Source organism: Pelodiscus sinensis, chromosome 17, assembly GCF_049634645.1.
Source record: "Pelodiscus sinensis isolate JC-2024 chromosome 17, ASM4963464v1, whole genome shotgun sequence".
Classification (NCBI taxonomy): Eukaryota; Metazoa; Chordata; order Testudines; family Trionychidae; genus Pelodiscus; species Pelodiscus sinensis.
This window is the reverse complement of record NC_134727.1, coordinates 39,526,783-39,544,277: the sequence shown is the minus strand read 5'-3', so window position 1 is coordinate 39,544,277 and position 17,495 is coordinate 39,526,783. Positions and strand designations below refer to the sequence as shown.

At 41.7% G+C, this 17,495-nt stretch overlaps 1 protein-coding gene across 2 annotated transcripts in view; it reads left to right on the top strand.

Moving 5' to 3' along the window:
• Window positions 1-7,855, top strand: part of CLINT1 (clathrin interactor 1) — a 73,931-nt gene extending 66,076 nt beyond the window's left edge. For both annotated transcript variants that reach the window (XM_075900630.1, XM_006138297.4), the window contains exons 10-12: window positions 4,109-4,401; window positions 5,083-5,287; window positions 5,792-7,855. In XM_075900630.1, coding sequence (XP_075756745.1) covers window positions 4,109-4,401; window positions 5,083-5,287; window positions 5,792-6,144 — 851 coding nt within the window. In that variant the 3' untranslated portion in view covers window positions 6,145-7,855. The remainder of the gene's footprint in view (window positions 1-4,108; window positions 4,402-5,082; window positions 5,288-5,791) is intronic.
• The last annotated feature ends 9,640 nt before the right edge of the window (window positions 7,856-17,495 follow it).

Here is a 17,495-nt window from a genome sequence, read left to right as displayed (position 1 = left end):
CATGTATCAAACTGCAGCAAAAACTTCTTTGGCTTTTATAATATTTGGAAATGGAGAGAAGCTTGTTTAATAGGAGCCTTAATGATCTGATGAATGTTCCCATTGACGGTATTTGTTTCTAAAATCACTGGAGAACTCTTCATGCTTCCTTGGCTGTTACGATGTAACTTATTGCTAACGGATATACCTAATTGCTATTCATATTCTAATATGTTCTAATGATTATGTAAGATCATCTGAGAAACTTTTTTCCTCTAAGAAAAGGCAGTCTTTCTCCTAATACTTTCCAGGCAAAAGTTCAGAAACTTTTTTCAGATACGCAAGCTCTATGTGAAATAATTGCATGGTGGAACAGTAGCATTTAGAAGTATTTGATGGTCTGTCTGTCAAGCAATGTGTATCGCTTGACTGTAAGCACAGTCAGACTGAAAAGTGACTAAAGGACCCTAAATACAGGGTGATGACAGACAACAACATATCCATGTTCAGCCATGCTACAGGAATTTTCTGGAACTGGAGTATCCTAGCAACTTCATTAATCTGGAATATGAGCGCACCTGCATTGAGAGGCTTGTGAATGCCCATAGGGATGCAAAGGCATTTTTAGTACTGGCTGTCCCCGGGTTACATGGATCCGACTTGCATCGGATCCCTACTTACAGATGGGGTGAGGCAACTCCGCTCTAGCTGCTTCCCCCCAGCAGACCAGGGAGACATGAAGCTAGCGCCCCCCCCGCAGCAGACCAGGGAGACGCGGAGCGGCTTTTCTCAGCAGACACCTCAGCTTGAGAATAAAGGACTGAGGGAAGTGAGGTGTGGGAGAATAAAACTGAGCTCTGGAGAAATGTTTGGCTAGAGTTTCCCCTACAATATGTACCAGTTCCGACTTGCATACAAATTCAACTTAAGAACAAACCTACAGTCCCTATCTTGTACGTAACCCGGGGACTGCCTGTATATTGGAAATTCTGGGGGGAAACAGTAGCATGTTTTAGCTAGTCAGAAGCTCGGATTGAATACTGCACTGGCAAATAGGAACTTACCTGCAGGATCGCCCCTTCCACACACATTCCCACCAACAATTCACTTATAAAAGTCCAATAACTAAAACCAAAAATTCAGGATCAAGTGCAGTGAGGAATAGCAGCCCACCTGTGCTGTCCCTAACAGTAGCCCAAATCCCACTTGTCTTCCAAGATTAACAAAACATTTATCTGGTATAACTGGAGAGACAAAGGTATATTGGCTTTGGCAGCTGTCAAGGGGTATACTGTCAAGATTTCAAAGCCTCCAGGTGGAATATGGGTTACACCTGGAAGGAGTGACATGAGGCCAAGTTATGTCCTCAGTACTCTGCATAGCTCGGTTGTGTTCAGTGGAAGATGCTTATGCTTACCCATGAGCTAAAGCTGACTGGTCTTTCATAGCTTGTCTAAATGACAACTTGTTTACAAGTATTGGGGAAAAATAAGGAATGCCAAGGAGCACAAGGAACTATTTATGGGGGCACAAGGAATATGTCAAAGAGTAAGAGTATAGCTCTTTCTTCTAACAAGGAGAATGTATCAACAATGAAATAGCATGCAGGAAATGGAACCCGTGTTGCTTGTGATAATTAACTCTTCTGAACAAAGCAAGCCAGAGTCAACAGTCTTACGCTAGCAAACCGTGTTGGAGCTGACCACTCAAAGATCCCTTCTTTCTTTATCTTCTGCTTTTCTGAGCTCAGCCTTCAAGTAAGAGTTGACAGTGCTCAGCCACTTGCAAGAGCCAACTTCCCAGTGTTGCTAATTATGTATTTTTGTAGCCGACTAGAAAGTTTGGCACTGCAATCAAAAAGGGTGTAATTCTCACTTAGGCAAAAGTGCCATGGAAGCTTTTGAAGGCTGTGCCTGAGCAAGGGGTATAAGAGTAAATGCCTTTAGAGTGGATGGAGACATTTCTGTGACAGGTGAGTAAATCTCTTTGGAAATTGGCTGCAAGTCAACACCTGTGACTCTTTTGTATTTGCTACATTTAGGAAAGCTACATCGGGCATCCTTGGGTTAACACACCTTTAATATTTAAACTGGTAGGGAAAAAACAGCACTGTCCTAATTTTACAGGCTTCCTTATTGTGTTACTTATTCAAAATAAAGTTCTTTTTGCAAGTATAAAGCTGCCTACTATGCAAATAATTTGTGTATGAATACAGCTTAAAATGACACAATCCTTTATCTGCATTAACATGATTAATCTATCCCGATCACCATTATGCAAGGGGCCAAGAGTCTTGTGAAATGATTAATCATTCTCTAACAATATAAGCCCCTCTAGTAATCCTTTCTTCCCGGATTAATCATCTTTGATCGAGTTCCCCAAAAGGGGGGCAAAACCTTTTCCTCTTACCCCCACTTTTTCTTACTGTGTGTTCAGATCTGCACATTGAATACAGAGAATCAGCACATTCAGCATTTACTTGTCCATCAGGAATACTTAAAGTGGGTTTAAATCTTTAATATGCAGTACTAATTGAAATACTCCAATACAGTCCCTTTTGTAAGGAAGATCAAAGCAAAACACTCTAGTAAGGCCCTGAACTAATGAACACTAGTCCATTTCTTGTGTTAAAACTGCTGGTAGTGCTTGGGTTTTGTAAACAACTCTTCTTTCCTCCTGCCTCCTCTCCATTACTTAAAATGTAATACATTTAGTTGAGATACCAATAATTAAAACCAGGCTTGAACACACAAGAGCTCAGGTGTTTAAGCATTTACATGGAGTGTAAATATTATTACAGTTATCTTTGACTAGACAACGTACAGCTGTAGGAAAATAGCCAGGTGTGTGGGTCATACTCTTAGCCTGGTGCATAGGTCTGCTGACTTTGAAATCCGTGAAATCTCAATCCGCGCCTCTTTCTTTGCTCATGCAGGGGGAAGTGGAGTTGATTTAATCAGTCATTGGAGTTCAGAGCTCTTTCCCTTGCAGCCAGGATATTGCTTGGGGCCTAACTGGGGAATGAGAACTTCGTCATGAGATACAACCTACAGGGGAATATCATAATTCTTATGCATGGTGGAAATGTTCCCTCTAAGCTGTGCATCCATGTAGCAAATAAAGCAGTCCTGTGCATTTCATATGCCAGAAAAATGATATCCATCTACTATATCCAAGACTTGTAAAGCATTAGCCACACAACCATGCAATGGGCAAAAAATAAAATCTCAAGAAGCTTGTGGCCATTAAAAGCAAAACAACAAAAAGCACCACAGCTTATTGGATATTTTCACTTTAAAATGTTACCCATAAATGTTCTGTAATGTACTTTTTTCCTGTAACTGAAGGAAGCTTTTTTTATGTCAGTGGTTTGACCAATCTCGATAAAGGTAAGGAAATGGAAGTAAGAGTCCTATCACATGCTGGGCTTGCTGGTGTGTATCTAGGTATTGGGGCATGTGACCTGAAACATACATATCAAAGCATCATGTAATCTCCAAACTTGGGGGATGTACTATTTGTGGTATTAGCAGGCAACTTGAGTAAGATAAGGAGCCTTTGGTAACCTGTTTTAAAAGCTCTTGGTTTTATTGGTATCCCACTTAGTGTCACTATGTTCCTGTGTTGTGCAAAAGCTATTAATTAGGTGTCATCAAAGTTTTGAACAAATGGCTGTTTTCTTGTATGCTTTATAATGACAGTGGAATTTTGCCTCCTCTGTCCAGTGACAGATGTATGCTATCCTCCAGATGGGCTCCTGGCTTTGCTGGGTATGACCATTGGATTTAAAATACTGGCAAATTTTGGTTCTTATTCTACTCTTCCCTTGTCTGTTGGAAGCATTTTGATGCTGCAAACTTAGGATGGAGTGGGTCACAGGTTTCCTTCAACTAAGTTTATAGGTGGCATGTTATCAGATGTAATTTATCTATGCATGGTTTCATATTTCCTTTGCTACCTTGTTAAAATGGTTGGAATATTCATGAGAAGGAATGATGTCCAGATGGAGATTCTACCTGCAGCTGTTAATCTGGATGGACACAAATCAGGTCTCATTTGTTTCAGTTCAGAGTGTGGTGTTTGTTCTGTGCCTTTCAAAGTCTTTCACCTTTCCTTCCTTTGCCCCCAGGTACAACAGCAAGTGGGAATGGAGACTTCGGCGACTGGAGTGCCTTCAATCAAGCTTCTCCGTCTCCCAGTGCTTCAGCAGGAGATCTCTTCAGTGGCGCTGCCCAGCCAGCTGTAGAGCTTTTTGGCAGCTCGCAGCCAGCTCTTGGCCATCCTCCAGCTGCCTCAAATTCTACTGACCTCTTTGATTTGATGGGCTCCTCCCAGGCAACCATGACCTCTTCGCAAAGCATGAATTTTGCTATGATGAGCTCTAGTGCAGTTGGCATCAGTCTGCCCATGTCAAGGTCGCAGGTACGCTGTTGTTACTCAATCCCTTAATACCTAGTTCCTCTGTGAAGAAACGGTTCTAGAAGGTTTTAGACCAAGTCCTATCTTAGCTTAACCATTCTTGTTACCCTTGGCTCTCAGATGTTTTGTTAGTCACTTTATCTGATGCTCCTGTCATCCTTTTTGGGGGAGGGACAGGTTGGAACCTGAAAATGTGCCACCTACAACATCAGGCAACTGATGGACCAGTCCTCACCCTCATCTGTTTTGCCCAGACGTACAGAGGGGTTGCCCTAATGGAAAGCAATTGGCTGTTGTGAAACCAAAGCACATTGACTCTGTAAAAACCTACAAATGCTTTGCAAAAAGCCCAGACTAGAACGGGCTCCTTGTTTGGGAGGGATCAGGCAACTCTGGTTTTGTGAGACCATGCACTGATGCAAAATGCCACCCTGGTCATTTTTAACAAGATACCAGCTGATGAACATGGAAAGAGATGAACTTCCAGAAACACTGATGACCTTTCTCCTTGCATGTAGAATTTTCTCCTTGGCTGTTGCTCTTCGCATATGAGAAGTTGAAAAACCATCTGTTGTGCTTTATGATGGCATGCCAGAACTGGTCATTTCTTAGACACAGCAGTACTAAATGGTAGGGAGTGAATGGCATTTTTAAAAAAAACTTTTTTTTCCCTTTTGTTTCTAGCCTTTGCAGAATGTTAACGCTATGCTGCAGAAGCCCGGTTCTCTTTATAATCCGAGCACGGAGATGGTCCAAAAAAACTCCAGCAAAACTCTCCCATCCACTTGGTCAGATCCCAGTGTAAATATCAGTTTGGACAATTTAGTACCTGGTATGCAGCCTTCCAAACCTCAGCAGCCATCACTTAATACAATGATTCAGCAACAGAGTAAGTGATTCCATTGATTTTAATAATACTTCACTGGCATGATGTGCTAGCTACGCAGATGTTACTGATGTATCTTTAAAAATACCTTGAACTTTTTTGCTAGGTCACCTTTTCTCTTAATTTTAACCATAATCCTATTTTTCATTTGCTACATTGCCTCTTATCGTTGGGAGCTCTATTCCCTTCACCTGCCCCAGAAGAATAAGCCAAGGAATGTTTCAGGACTGCAGGGCTTTGACTCGTGCCCAGATCTTCACATTCAATCTGCCTCCTCTCTTTAAGCCCTTGCTATGGATGGGATCAACTTTAATTTTCACATCCCTTCCTTCTTCAGTTGGCCATCTTTTTTTTGTTTTTTCTAGGCTAACTGGATAGTGAATACAAATAGCTTTTTCCTTGTCTTTATTTACTGTAAAGTCACCGTATCGTTACTGTGACTAGAACTCCTCAAGTTCAACCCTAGGATTGTGATTATATTAAAGGCTGCTGTTTCTTCTTCTACAGATATGCAACAACCTATGAATGTGATGACACAAAATTTTGCAGCTGTGAGCCTCAACTCCCAGCCCAACATGATGCCTGTTCGACCTCAAACAAGTTCATTGATGGGCGGGCCCATTCCTGTGGGAATGGGGATACCCAGCGTTATGACGGGTACAATGGGTATGACCTCCTTGGGAAATACGCCTGTGATGAACCAGGGAATTATGGGAATGAATGTGAACATGGGCATGCCAGCTGCTGGAATGGGTTTGACGGGCACAATGGGCATGGGGGTACCAAATATAGCTATGACTCCTGGAACTGTGCAGTCCAAGCAAGATGCCTTTGCAAACTTTGCCAATTTTAGCAAATAAAAATTGTAAAGAATTGGTCAGAGTGAATGAAGGATTTTTAGCTGCACAAATAGAGCTGGGGGGGGGGGATGAAGAACACTGATCAATACCTTTTTTCCTTTTATCAGTTAATTAATGAACCCACATAAAGAACTTAAAAGCTATTTTGTAAATGCTGAAACACCTCCCATTCAAGCTCTGGGGAGACTGCCGTTTCTTCTGGTGATCAATTGAATGACTTGGCAATTAATAGGCCATTGTTTTGTAGTGACAACATCAAAAATCTTTCTAGATGGAAGAATCAATTTTAACATTGAAACTTGTGGGGAGACTGGAATGGGGGTTGAGTAAATCTGTTTGAATCTAATTTTATACTTTTTTTCCCTTGAAGAGCTTGATTTTTCTCTCCCTGAATCGCTTTGTCATAATTGGAGCTATTCCTTTTACTACCACTCTGAGTCCATATTTGAAGTCACTCAAGTACAATGATCAGTTTTTTATAAGAATATATATTTTTGTCCAAAAAAAGCTTACATATGTGCTTATGGCTAATTCAAAGGGACCTGGAATGTGTATATATATACTTTTGCTAATGTTCCAGAAACACTGCTATAATACCCAAATTTGTATTGTAAAAACCTCTTTAATCAATCTGGTCATGAATAGGTTTTAGGGGCTTTTCACACCTTTACTGCTATAATTAATACCCAGTGCTGAATTGGGAGACATTTCATAAAGTAGCTCTGGATGGTTTCCTTTCAGAAAACTAGCATACATACCCTGCTTCTTTGGTGGCAACTTCATGCCACGTCTACTCCAGGGGCCACTGGTTTACAGCAGGCAGAAGGCCAAAAAAACCCAACAACTGTACAGAAAGAAAAGTAACGAAGTAACTACATTATCTTAAGTTAATATAAATCTGTAAACCCTAGACAATCCAAAAGCATTGGATTTTAGATTTTATACAGGTTGGACCTCCCTTGCCTGGTACCCTCAGGATATGACTAATCCCAAATGAGGAAATCTGTTGAACCAGGGGAGGTCCCCTGCCATTGGCTCCACAGTCCCCCACCCTTCGGTGCCATTGGCTCTGCTTCTGCCCCAGCTGGGCTGCCAGCCCCAGCCAGGATACCAGATGCTGGCCCCCCTGCTGCTGCTGGACCCAGCACTGCTGACACCGGTCCTTCTTCCATTAAGCTCCCGGCCCCAGGGCGCTCTGGTCCAGGAACATCCTTAGTCTTGCTGGGCCAGAGTGTCCTGATTTTGGGAGGTGCAACCTGTACAACATTTGGTGACTTTATGGTGTAAATATGGCATTAGCACCGGTGAAATCCAATAGAAAGGAGAGTTTTATACATTTTATATATATATATATATGTGTGTGTGTGTACATATATATATAAAATTATTAAAGGAAACCTGTAGCAGTCAAAGATTTTATTGATTTAATGAAAATAAAGGAAACTAATTAACCCAGGTTTTGTTTTCCTGCTGTTGATTCTACATTTTAAGTTCACACATGAATCATGATTCTAGAGTCTGGAATGCAAAGGCATGGTTCTACTCACAAGCGGGAGTATTATTGAAAATAAGCACTATATTACAGGTATGAAATTTATTACCTCCCCTTTCTTATGTTGGATTTCTTTTTTATTAAATTGATAAAAACTTTGTTTCCATTGTATTCACAATGTTCTGTTATACATAACATTAAAATGGTCATTAAAATCAATGTTGGGCCGCTTTTCCTTTCATTCCATTTGAGGTTTATAAGAAGCGTTTGGAAAAAAAATAATTATAATTTGGACAAAGTAATTTTTATAAATAATTTAAATTTGTTTAATGACTTCTTATCTCCAGCCTTTCCTATCTGGCTCTGCTGTTAGGAATTAAAAATGAAGCAGGCAAGATATCCTGACCCACTCCAGCCTTGCTAATGCTCCATCTACAACATTTCTAATTAGGCAGAAATTCATGTACTTCAGCTAAGTGGTAATGAAAAGTGATTCATTTGCTGAATAAGAGATGAGAGTGAGTGTAATTAGCTGACTGTGGTTTTTAATCTTTCAACAATTCAATGTGTTTAAATTACTTTCAAAGAATAGGAGCTTTCAAGTGTTGTTACATCAAAGTAATCAAGGCAGACTTTAGTAGATGAGCAAGAGATCTTCTCTCCAGTTGCCATTTTGAAACCTTTAAACTTTGTTGGAATCATCAGCTTCGGAATTTCTCTTGTGACAGATGGTACAATTCAAGTTGGTTTGGAAAACAGAATTGCAAGACGGAGGGAACCGATTATTTTTGAAGGTTATGGTGGAGGAGTACGGAAAGCCATGCATCTAGAACAAACTGCTAGATTGTTTCACAACTTGAGAATGTCAAAGGCAGTAAAGGAAATGAACATCCTCTGTATAAACAATTGGAAGCAACTGAGAGCTGTTTAGACTGATGTGCTTTAAACTCAATTTGACTGGTAGCTTATGGATGGGACCTGATGGTCTCTTTAAGACCCTCCCTATTCATTTAATACTGCTGTACTTAGACCATATGTCATCATGTTGGACTGACTCAGCATAGACAAACACAACAGTAGGCTATTGATCCATATAGAATTAAACAAGAGGTGAAGCATGGGCTAATACCATGACTCTCATTGCAATACTATTTATAAAAGTTCTTGCAGTAAAATGACTGACCAGGTATTCTACAACTGGTTAATACAGTAAAATCATTCTGATTGGTTTAATAACGGATTTGTTTAATTGAATCTGTGTTGTGGTAAGGCTACAGTAAGGAGCCGTTTGTGACTCCCAAGCCTCAGCCTAAATATCACTATTGCAGAAAAAAGTTTGCGTGCTCCTTGGGCTTGTCCCAAGCTGCCTATAGAAAAATGTAAAGACAATGTTAAGGGAACACATGCAAACAGTGGTTAAAGGTGAAGGTCAAAGGTATTTGGTCATAATCTGACAGTGAGGTTTACTTCCTTGTCATTATAGAAGATGCAGAACAAAGATTGTCTCTGCATAGCAGAGACTACAGATGATAAATGTAGACGTACTAGCAGGAAAATAATAGCAAAGTTCCCGTCTCTTTAAAGGTATCTGTATATGAAAAATGGAAATATCAGCTCCACAAACTCATTTTTGTGTGTAAAAAAAAAAAAAAAAAAAAAAAATTAGAAAAAGTGTTGACTATATGTAAGTCCCACCAGCCAATTTTCAAGCTATGCAATATGTAAAGATCATTATTTAATACTCTATCTGTGTGAGCAGGATAAAAATAAGGAAAACAATCTAGGAAACTATCATCATTAAGGGTTTCAGAGTACCTACCTTATTAGTCTGTTTCAGCAAAAAGGAGGAGTCTGGTGGTACCTAGGGTTAGGGTTAGTCTTTAAAGTACCACTAGATTCGTTTTTATTGTAAAGAAATCACTTATAAAAATTACAGCTGGAACTTGTAAAAATGATAGCTGAGTCCCCGTTCCTTAGTCTGGTCATCTAATCTTTAGAATATGTCACTGAATGATCCTGACACATTATAGACACCTTACATCACCTTTATTAGCTTTGCAGTAGGATTTGAACACGGCACCAATTTAGAGTAACAGCGTACAAGTGGCTAGCTAGTCAGACATGCTGATCAACTGGATGGTGGGTCTGATGATGAATTATGTCTGTTAAGTCAGGGGTTGAATCTTTTGCTGTTTATATCCTAACTTTTGGGTGACCTGAGGTGTCTACAAGTCGGGATGGGTGCTAGATAGATAAATATCTGTTGCAACCAGTGTCAATTCATCTACAGAATCCCATTCACTGACCATTCTGAGACAGCCAGTTTCTGCCACCCTCACAGTGAACAGCTTCACCTCCAGGTCGTTCCATTGATGCTAAAGGGGAATGGGGGGAGGAGACAGTAGATTGTCCCTGTACATCTGGCTCTGGGTGCAGGAGATCATTTAAAAACCATGAGTCTTCCTGTTCTAGGTACCCAGAGCCTTACAAAAGTAAAACTGCAGTACAGATGCAGGTTGAGGGATAACCAGAGCATTCAGTATGTTTTACAAAAGAAAAATTACATTCAAAACAGCTAAGCAAGGGTATTTATAGCAGCATCTGTTTCAGCTAAGAACTGTCTAATGCTGCTTGTTGAAGGAGGTAGGGGAGGGATTTATCAATGAAGTGTTTACATAATGCAGGCAGGCATCCTATACACAAGGTGATACCAACAATCACCGTCTAACAAACATCTGAAGACTTTAATTCTCCTAGGTCTTTGCTCCTGGAGGCACTTACTCCAAGAACTTGTTTCTGCAGGGGTGTGTGTGTGTGGTATATAAGTATTTATACAATCTCCTAGACTAGCTGCATACTTACTGTTAATAGTTTTAATGTATTGGGTAGGGGGTGTTTTAAAGGGACACTTCTCTCAAAATTTGTCAAATTAAGCCTTTGTGAAATGAAAAGATCTATATTTGTTTCCTTTTTTTAACATTCTAGTGGCAACTTTTTAAATAGCATTTACTTAGTTTTGGCTACTGCAGCATTGCAATTCTGAAAATCTGGAATTGAAATGAAACTATAAACAAGTCAAGCAGGATTTCATTGCACATACAGTAAAAAATCAAAGGAAAAATGTTCCAGTCTAATAGAAGTTAGGACCACAAGTGAAATAAGTTGCTTTACGATATGATCAGGTTAATGCTTTTTCCTGTTAGATATTACGGACCTTGTACTGTCAGTTTGTACTGATGGGGAGACCTTAGCAGATCCGAACATTTGTGGAGTAAAGGTTGGACCTCCCTGGTTCAGCGTACTCGGGACCTGACTGGTCCCAAACGAAGAAGCTTGCTGGACCCGGGGAAGTCAATTCCATCCTCTGCTGCTGCCCTTCAGGCTTTCCTGGGGGGCTACCAGCCCCCTCCTGACTGCCTATCCTGGCTTTCAGGTTGCCCAATAAGCTGCTGACTCCCCTGCCAGTCCCAGTTGCCAGGTTCCGTCCTTGGGATGCTGGCCCAACTCCAATTCTGGCCCCAGCTGGGCTCCCAGCTACTGGACCTGCTCCACACCCAGCCCTAGACGGGCTCCCGGCGAACCCTTACGCCCAGCTGTCAGGGCTACATGGTCCAGATGCTCTCTGGTCCAGCAACTTCCGAGGTTCAACCTGTACTCATATATTTGTACTGTAGTGCTGAGCAATGAATGTTTCCTTTGTCTGAGGATTGATTTCAGATGGAATAGTAGAAAGGAAAAGAAGGCTCCAATGCCCTACATAATGTTTTCTCAAAGAGTAAGGAATAAAAGTACAAGATAAAGAAATGGCCATCAAATATTTACCTAGCTACGAACTATGAATTGCACTTGGAGGGTGCAAACCACCAGGCTCTTCCCCTATTGCTAAATGGGAGAGGTCCCTCCGTGCCACTATGCTAATTTTCATTGAAGTCTCTGCTGTGGAATGGTATGACACCCAGCTGTCTGCAAACTTCAATGCTTTTTGGACCGTGGGATTCAGAATTGGTATGAACAATTCTCTTAACATCGTTAATCAGAGCCGGCCTAATGTTTTAAACAAACATGTTAATGAAGAGGGGTGGGTGGGTGTGTGTGTGTGTGTGTGTGTGTGTGTTTCCTGTATTGTTTCTAAAACAAAGTGAAAGTTTGTATTTTGGAGCTGCTGTCTTAGCCATTTACGGGGCTTTACAATGTAAAGTGAAAAGCCTTGAAAAAATAAGGCTGCAATGGAGACAATTCTTCATTGAGTGCAGCTAATGTACATAAAGGTTTGCATCCTGAGGAGTTTGTAGATTATTTTGGATGGCCAGCCAGCTGGCCTCCCAGGGATGTGACTACCTACATGTGATGCACAGAATTTGCGTGTCTTCAGCCATCTAAAAGTTTCAAGGAAGAGAAGAACAAAATGTCCATTTTTATGTTGTTCCTATACACAAGGATAGGCTAAAATCCCTACAGGAAACTACTGAATGGGAATGTTTTATTACACAGGAACCTTGAACTATGTTTAGTGAGTCTTTCTTGATGAATTATTTATTCTCGCAGTAGGAATAAATACGGACATCTGCTAGGATTCTTCACCTGTCCACCCTGCGTACATGCTACATACAAACAGCATTTATTTTAAACCATTTTTAGCTGTCCCCTAGAGTGTGCAGATTTAAATTATATTTTTTTAAAAAACCAACGTTGTGCCATAAGGTACCAGTTTAGTAATTACTGGTTCTTTAATAGGGGTTCAATTACTTTGCTTCATGATAAGGAGAAAAAAAAATGCATTGCAAGATGGAGCTGCATTCGACATCTGGGAACCTCCTAACAGCTGGCTATCTAATGAATATGCAGCTGCTTAAGAGGCTGTAGTCCATTAATAAACCAATAGATCTAAAGCAGAAACAATCTTTGTCAGCTTCAAAGGAGGTTGCACCCAATGTGCTGTGAAGTGTCACTGTCACATTGAATCGAATTGGTGAGGCTAACAATCAACTCTTCAGTACCAGCATGTCTGTGCCTGTGCAAAGGGTTTCTGCCTCCATTCATCAGAAGGCAGGAAAATGGTGGTGAAAGTCGTAAGGCATCGGTGGTGGTTTCGATGGCATGTTCCCTGTTTCTCCTGATGCCAGATTTATGCTGGGCACTGGTGACCTTTTCAATTTAACACCACACTCTGCTTTGGTGGACTCTATTCTACAAGGCTGGGAGTTGTTTTTCAGCCCAAATGAGTCAGACATAGGAATCCTGCATATGAATAAATGACTGGGCAGGAATTATGGTAAAATGCACTGATTTGTCAGAGAGCTGCTGAGGAGGATAGCACTCTGGGAGCTGTTCTGACCCAACAGCATGTTCACAGGGTGAAACAGACACAGTGGCTACGTCCACACTGCAGGCTTCTTGCGCAAGAATGGCTGTTACAGAGCATCCACACTACAATCCCCTTCTTGCGCAAGAAAATTTACAGTAGATTGTCAGAAGAGAGGGCTTTTTGCACAAGTTATGCCTCTCCCCACAAGGAATAAGCCTTTATGCACAAGAACTCTTGTGCAAAAAGGCTTGTGTAGACGGGAACAGGGATTTCCTGTGCAAGAAACCCCTATAGCTAAAATGGCCATCAGAGCTTTCTCGTGCAAGAGAGCATCCACAAGAAGTCAGTGAAGACATCGCCAGTAGGTTTCAGGCATGATGCCCCTTTTCTTCTGAAAAGGTTGGAGGTGGTGGTGTCTGTATTACTAAAATCCTGGTCCTCCAGCGCTGCATCTGGTACAAGTAGCAGGAGGTGGTGTACCAATGCCCAGCAGGGACAGGTGAGTGGTGAGGTGTCATTTCCCACCTATACAGCCTCTCCTGCTCTGGGGGAATTCTAAGCAGGGTACATATTGATTCAGCATCCAATGCTCTGTCTTGTACAGATCCCCTCAGTGTGATCCAAGGCCACTTCCTGTGAATGACTACGGGTCTATAAGCCACTTGAGAAGTACTTGTAGTTGTTTTGGAACTTGGATGCAAACAATAAATGGATGCTGTTCAGTACTTGGGGGAGAGTGGGATGCAGTCCCGTTCCCATTTGTGAGTAATACTGATCAATGCTTTCCTTCAAGTGCTAGCTAATCTGTCTGTCACACACACACTCACTCTCTCTCTCCCTCTTGAGAGAGGTTTGTATTTTTCAGTTTGCCTCACCAGCAATGTGTCCCTTGCCTGAACTTGCACTGGAATGGGGTTTAGAGCCCTGACACTTCTGGCTCCCAGGTTGCTTCCATTTCTGGGTCTCAAAGTTCCTTGTAGTAAAGCTGTCTTGGGGGAGTGAAAGAGTGGGGAAAAATCAGGATGTTTGCACCTCATTTGCAAACAGCCCTTGTTTGCTGTGACTCAAGCCGGTATGATGGCAGTGGTGTTGGACTCAGCACTGTTCTCCTGCCTCACGAGCCAGGATATTTTGTGAGCAAGAAACAGGCAAAAATTAAAATTAGATGTAAAGCTGCTTGTTTACTATATATCCACTGCTGCTAATCACTTTACTTTTTCATACATACCACTACACTCTGACAACTGAAACTACACTGCTAGTTGAAGTGATACCAACTCCATTCGTTGAGTGAGGTAATTTTTTCTCGCTGCTCCTAAGATTTGAAACAAATGGCTAATGAAAGTCACAGTTGTATAATTGTGGCCTCACTGAAGGTTAGCTTGTCTGCAGAGTTAAATTCTGCCACCAGGTGGGGTGTGAATAAATGAGCTTGGGAGCTGTTTACCATCAATTCAGCCTCATGTTCTTGTGGGTCATGACAACGTTCTGCTTTTTAAGATTTGGGAGGGGCTAGTGTTTGCATATGTAATGCAAAATTGGGGTGGCATGCATTTAATCCTGTGCATGCGTCAATGGGTGCAATACTTTGGAGTGCAGGAGTCAAGTCAGTGGAGCAACTCACTGCAAATGAATGCTGATGAATCTCTCTCATTACAGCATCTTCTAGTCCTTGTACAGCTGGAGTTTCTTTGGCAATGGGGGCAGTTTCTCAGTCTATATAAGCACTCAAAGACTCCACCAGTCTGCCCGGAGGTGAGAGGATCCCTGACAGATTGTTTGAAACATGGTGGTTGCTGGAATTACTCCAGTTTTTCCTTCCTTAGCCTACATTCTGAAAACCAATATTGGATCATTGCCTTTTAGGGGGTCCTTTCCCAGTGGCAGTGTACAAGGAGCCAAGCCAGCTGGAGACAGACCCCCCACCACCACAAGTGCGGCATTTCCGTTCCATCACTAGAAGCTAGTAGGCAGTGGGATGCAGGTGGACTGAAAGCACAAAGGATGTTTTGCTGTTTGCTCATCACCAGCAACTTAATCATTCTGATTAAGGGGCCAGAGATCCACTTGAGTCGCAGGCTGTCAGAGCATGGATTCAAGTGCCCACAAAACAGATATCAGACAAGATCACAAAGAGAAAACAGTTTCTTGTCATTTTAACCAGAAAGGACACTCTCTCAATGACTTAACCACCTGCATTCTGCTACAAAGACCTTTTACATCTGCACTTGAAAGGGAATCCTCTGAACTGTCATTCATGTTAAAATTCGACACTTTCCTAAAAGGACTCAACAAACATTTGAACTATCTCACCCATTACCAAGATAGTTTCCCCAATTATCTCCTCTAATACCATTAACTCACAAACATCCCACTCTCCCCACCTCTATATCATCAATTCAGACACTTACCTTCCTTCCTCCCCCTCCCCCCCCGCATCCCCCTCCTGTTCTGCAATGTGATTTATCCTTTTCATATTTGTTCATTTTTTTTATTGTATCCTTTGGTATATATGGTTGTGACTACTTTCTTCCACTATTTGATCTGAGGAAGTGGGTCTGGCCCACGAAAGCTCATCATCTAATAAACCATCTTGTTAGTCTTTAAAGTGCTACATGGTCCTGCATTTTGCTGGTGCTTTTAGTTAACCTTGGGGCAATTCAGTTTGCACAGGAGAGGAACACACTGATTTTCTAAAATCCTAGCTTGACCCTGTGAAATGTAATTCTCTTGTGCAGAAGCCCTGTCCAAACCTCCCCAGAAAAGCATGAGAAGTCCTGTGACACCTTAGAGACTAACAAATATAGTACCATGAGCTTTCATGGGCAAAACCCACTCCATCAAATGAGCAGACTACTGGTTGGGCCTGTCACTCTGTGGCTGAGACTGTCAGCAATGATGCCAAATGGAGTCCTTTGTGGTGAGGACTGGAGTGAGAGCACCAAACCACCACCCGAGGGTGACAACCTTGCTCATGACTGGCGCGGGACTGGGTGCACCATGATTCAACGAGAGGCTGTAGGTTGCATTTTCAAAAGCGCCCACAGGACTGTGGTGCCCAAGTCCCATTTTCAAAGTGACTTAGGCACATAAGGAGCCAGAAGCCTGTCAACTTTTAATGAAACAAGATCCTAAATGCTTAACCTGTGCCCAGGTTCTATTTTCAGGGCTGCTTAACAAGCGCTGTTGGAATGTGTTTACTTTTAAAGCCTTCAGTATGCTCAGAACCAAGCTGTTCCAGGTGAGTAAGAGGCCCTGCCTTTGTTGAATCTGAAAGATCTAAGAGAGGGGCTGTAAAGCTGAGATGAGATCCCTCTACAGCTTTAACTTTTCAAGGTTTCAGATGTAGCAGGACCATTAACCTGTGGCACAGTTGAAGCTAAATTCATACAAAAAGGTAGTAGGTGGATCTCTAATAAACCAACCGCAGCTTCAAGCTCATTCTTCCACTGAGAGAGTCTTTCAATGACCATGTTCATCCAAGTCCAACATATCGCTGACTTGTTTAGAAAGTTAATTAACCTGGTGGACGTTACAATTGTTGTTTTTGGAATCTATCAGTTTCTTGCCTTTTTTCCATAAGTGGCTGATTAATTATAAAACCTTAATGATCTGTTTAAAATAAATAAACCCTTTATACCATTTCAAAGATGTTTGTGATGCACAGCTGATAATCAGATAGCATCAGCCTTATGTGCTTTTTCAGCAAGTGACCTAATTAGTTAATAAAGTAATTGAATATTAAAAAGGATGTTGCAAGTGATTAAAATTTAAGAGCCTTCAGAACATTATTAAAGCTATAAATCATACATCACTGTTTTAATTTGCATAGCTACAGAATTACTAATGGTCCCCCATGCATACGCTTCTTGGCAATTAGTCTTTTTACAAAATGTTGGTGATATCAGGGGGCTGCCAAAATCTTTCATTGAGTTTTGATTTACACGCAGCACTCCTGGTGGGAGAGCGTGAAGGGTTAAATGCCAGGCAGCCAGGAAACTGGATTTCAGTTCCTTCATATGCCTGTAGAGTTTCTCCTTTGGCCTGGGCTCGGACCTATATAACTCAGTGCAGAGCCTTGCCCTTTGGAGTCACAGGCAGGACTAAGGGGAAAGATTTTCAAAGCAGAAACAGAAATTTCCTCTTTAATTGCTTGAGCTGGCCCTGCTGTATCATTTTAGCATAGGAGTTTGTGTGCATGAATTTCACTGAATGACAATAGTAGGTGGAGTTGACACTGGTTTACCATCTGAACACCTTTTATTCCCATTTACAGGCTGCAGTTTTGTTGACTACAATGGAACTCTTTCTACTGCATACTTAGGTGTGAGCCCAATGGATGAAAAGCCAAATCCTCAGCATTGGAGGAGCCCGCACTGGTGCTCCAGCCCTGCTCTGCTACCCCACCACAGGGCTTGTGTACACAAAATCTAGTAGACTGGGCCCCCTGTAGACTCTGGGGTAAGAAGGAAAGTAGGCAGTGTCTTTCTTCCTCTTAGTTGGGGGCCACATCAGTGACTGTTTTGTTGGGTGATGGGTTTTTTTCTTTTTGGC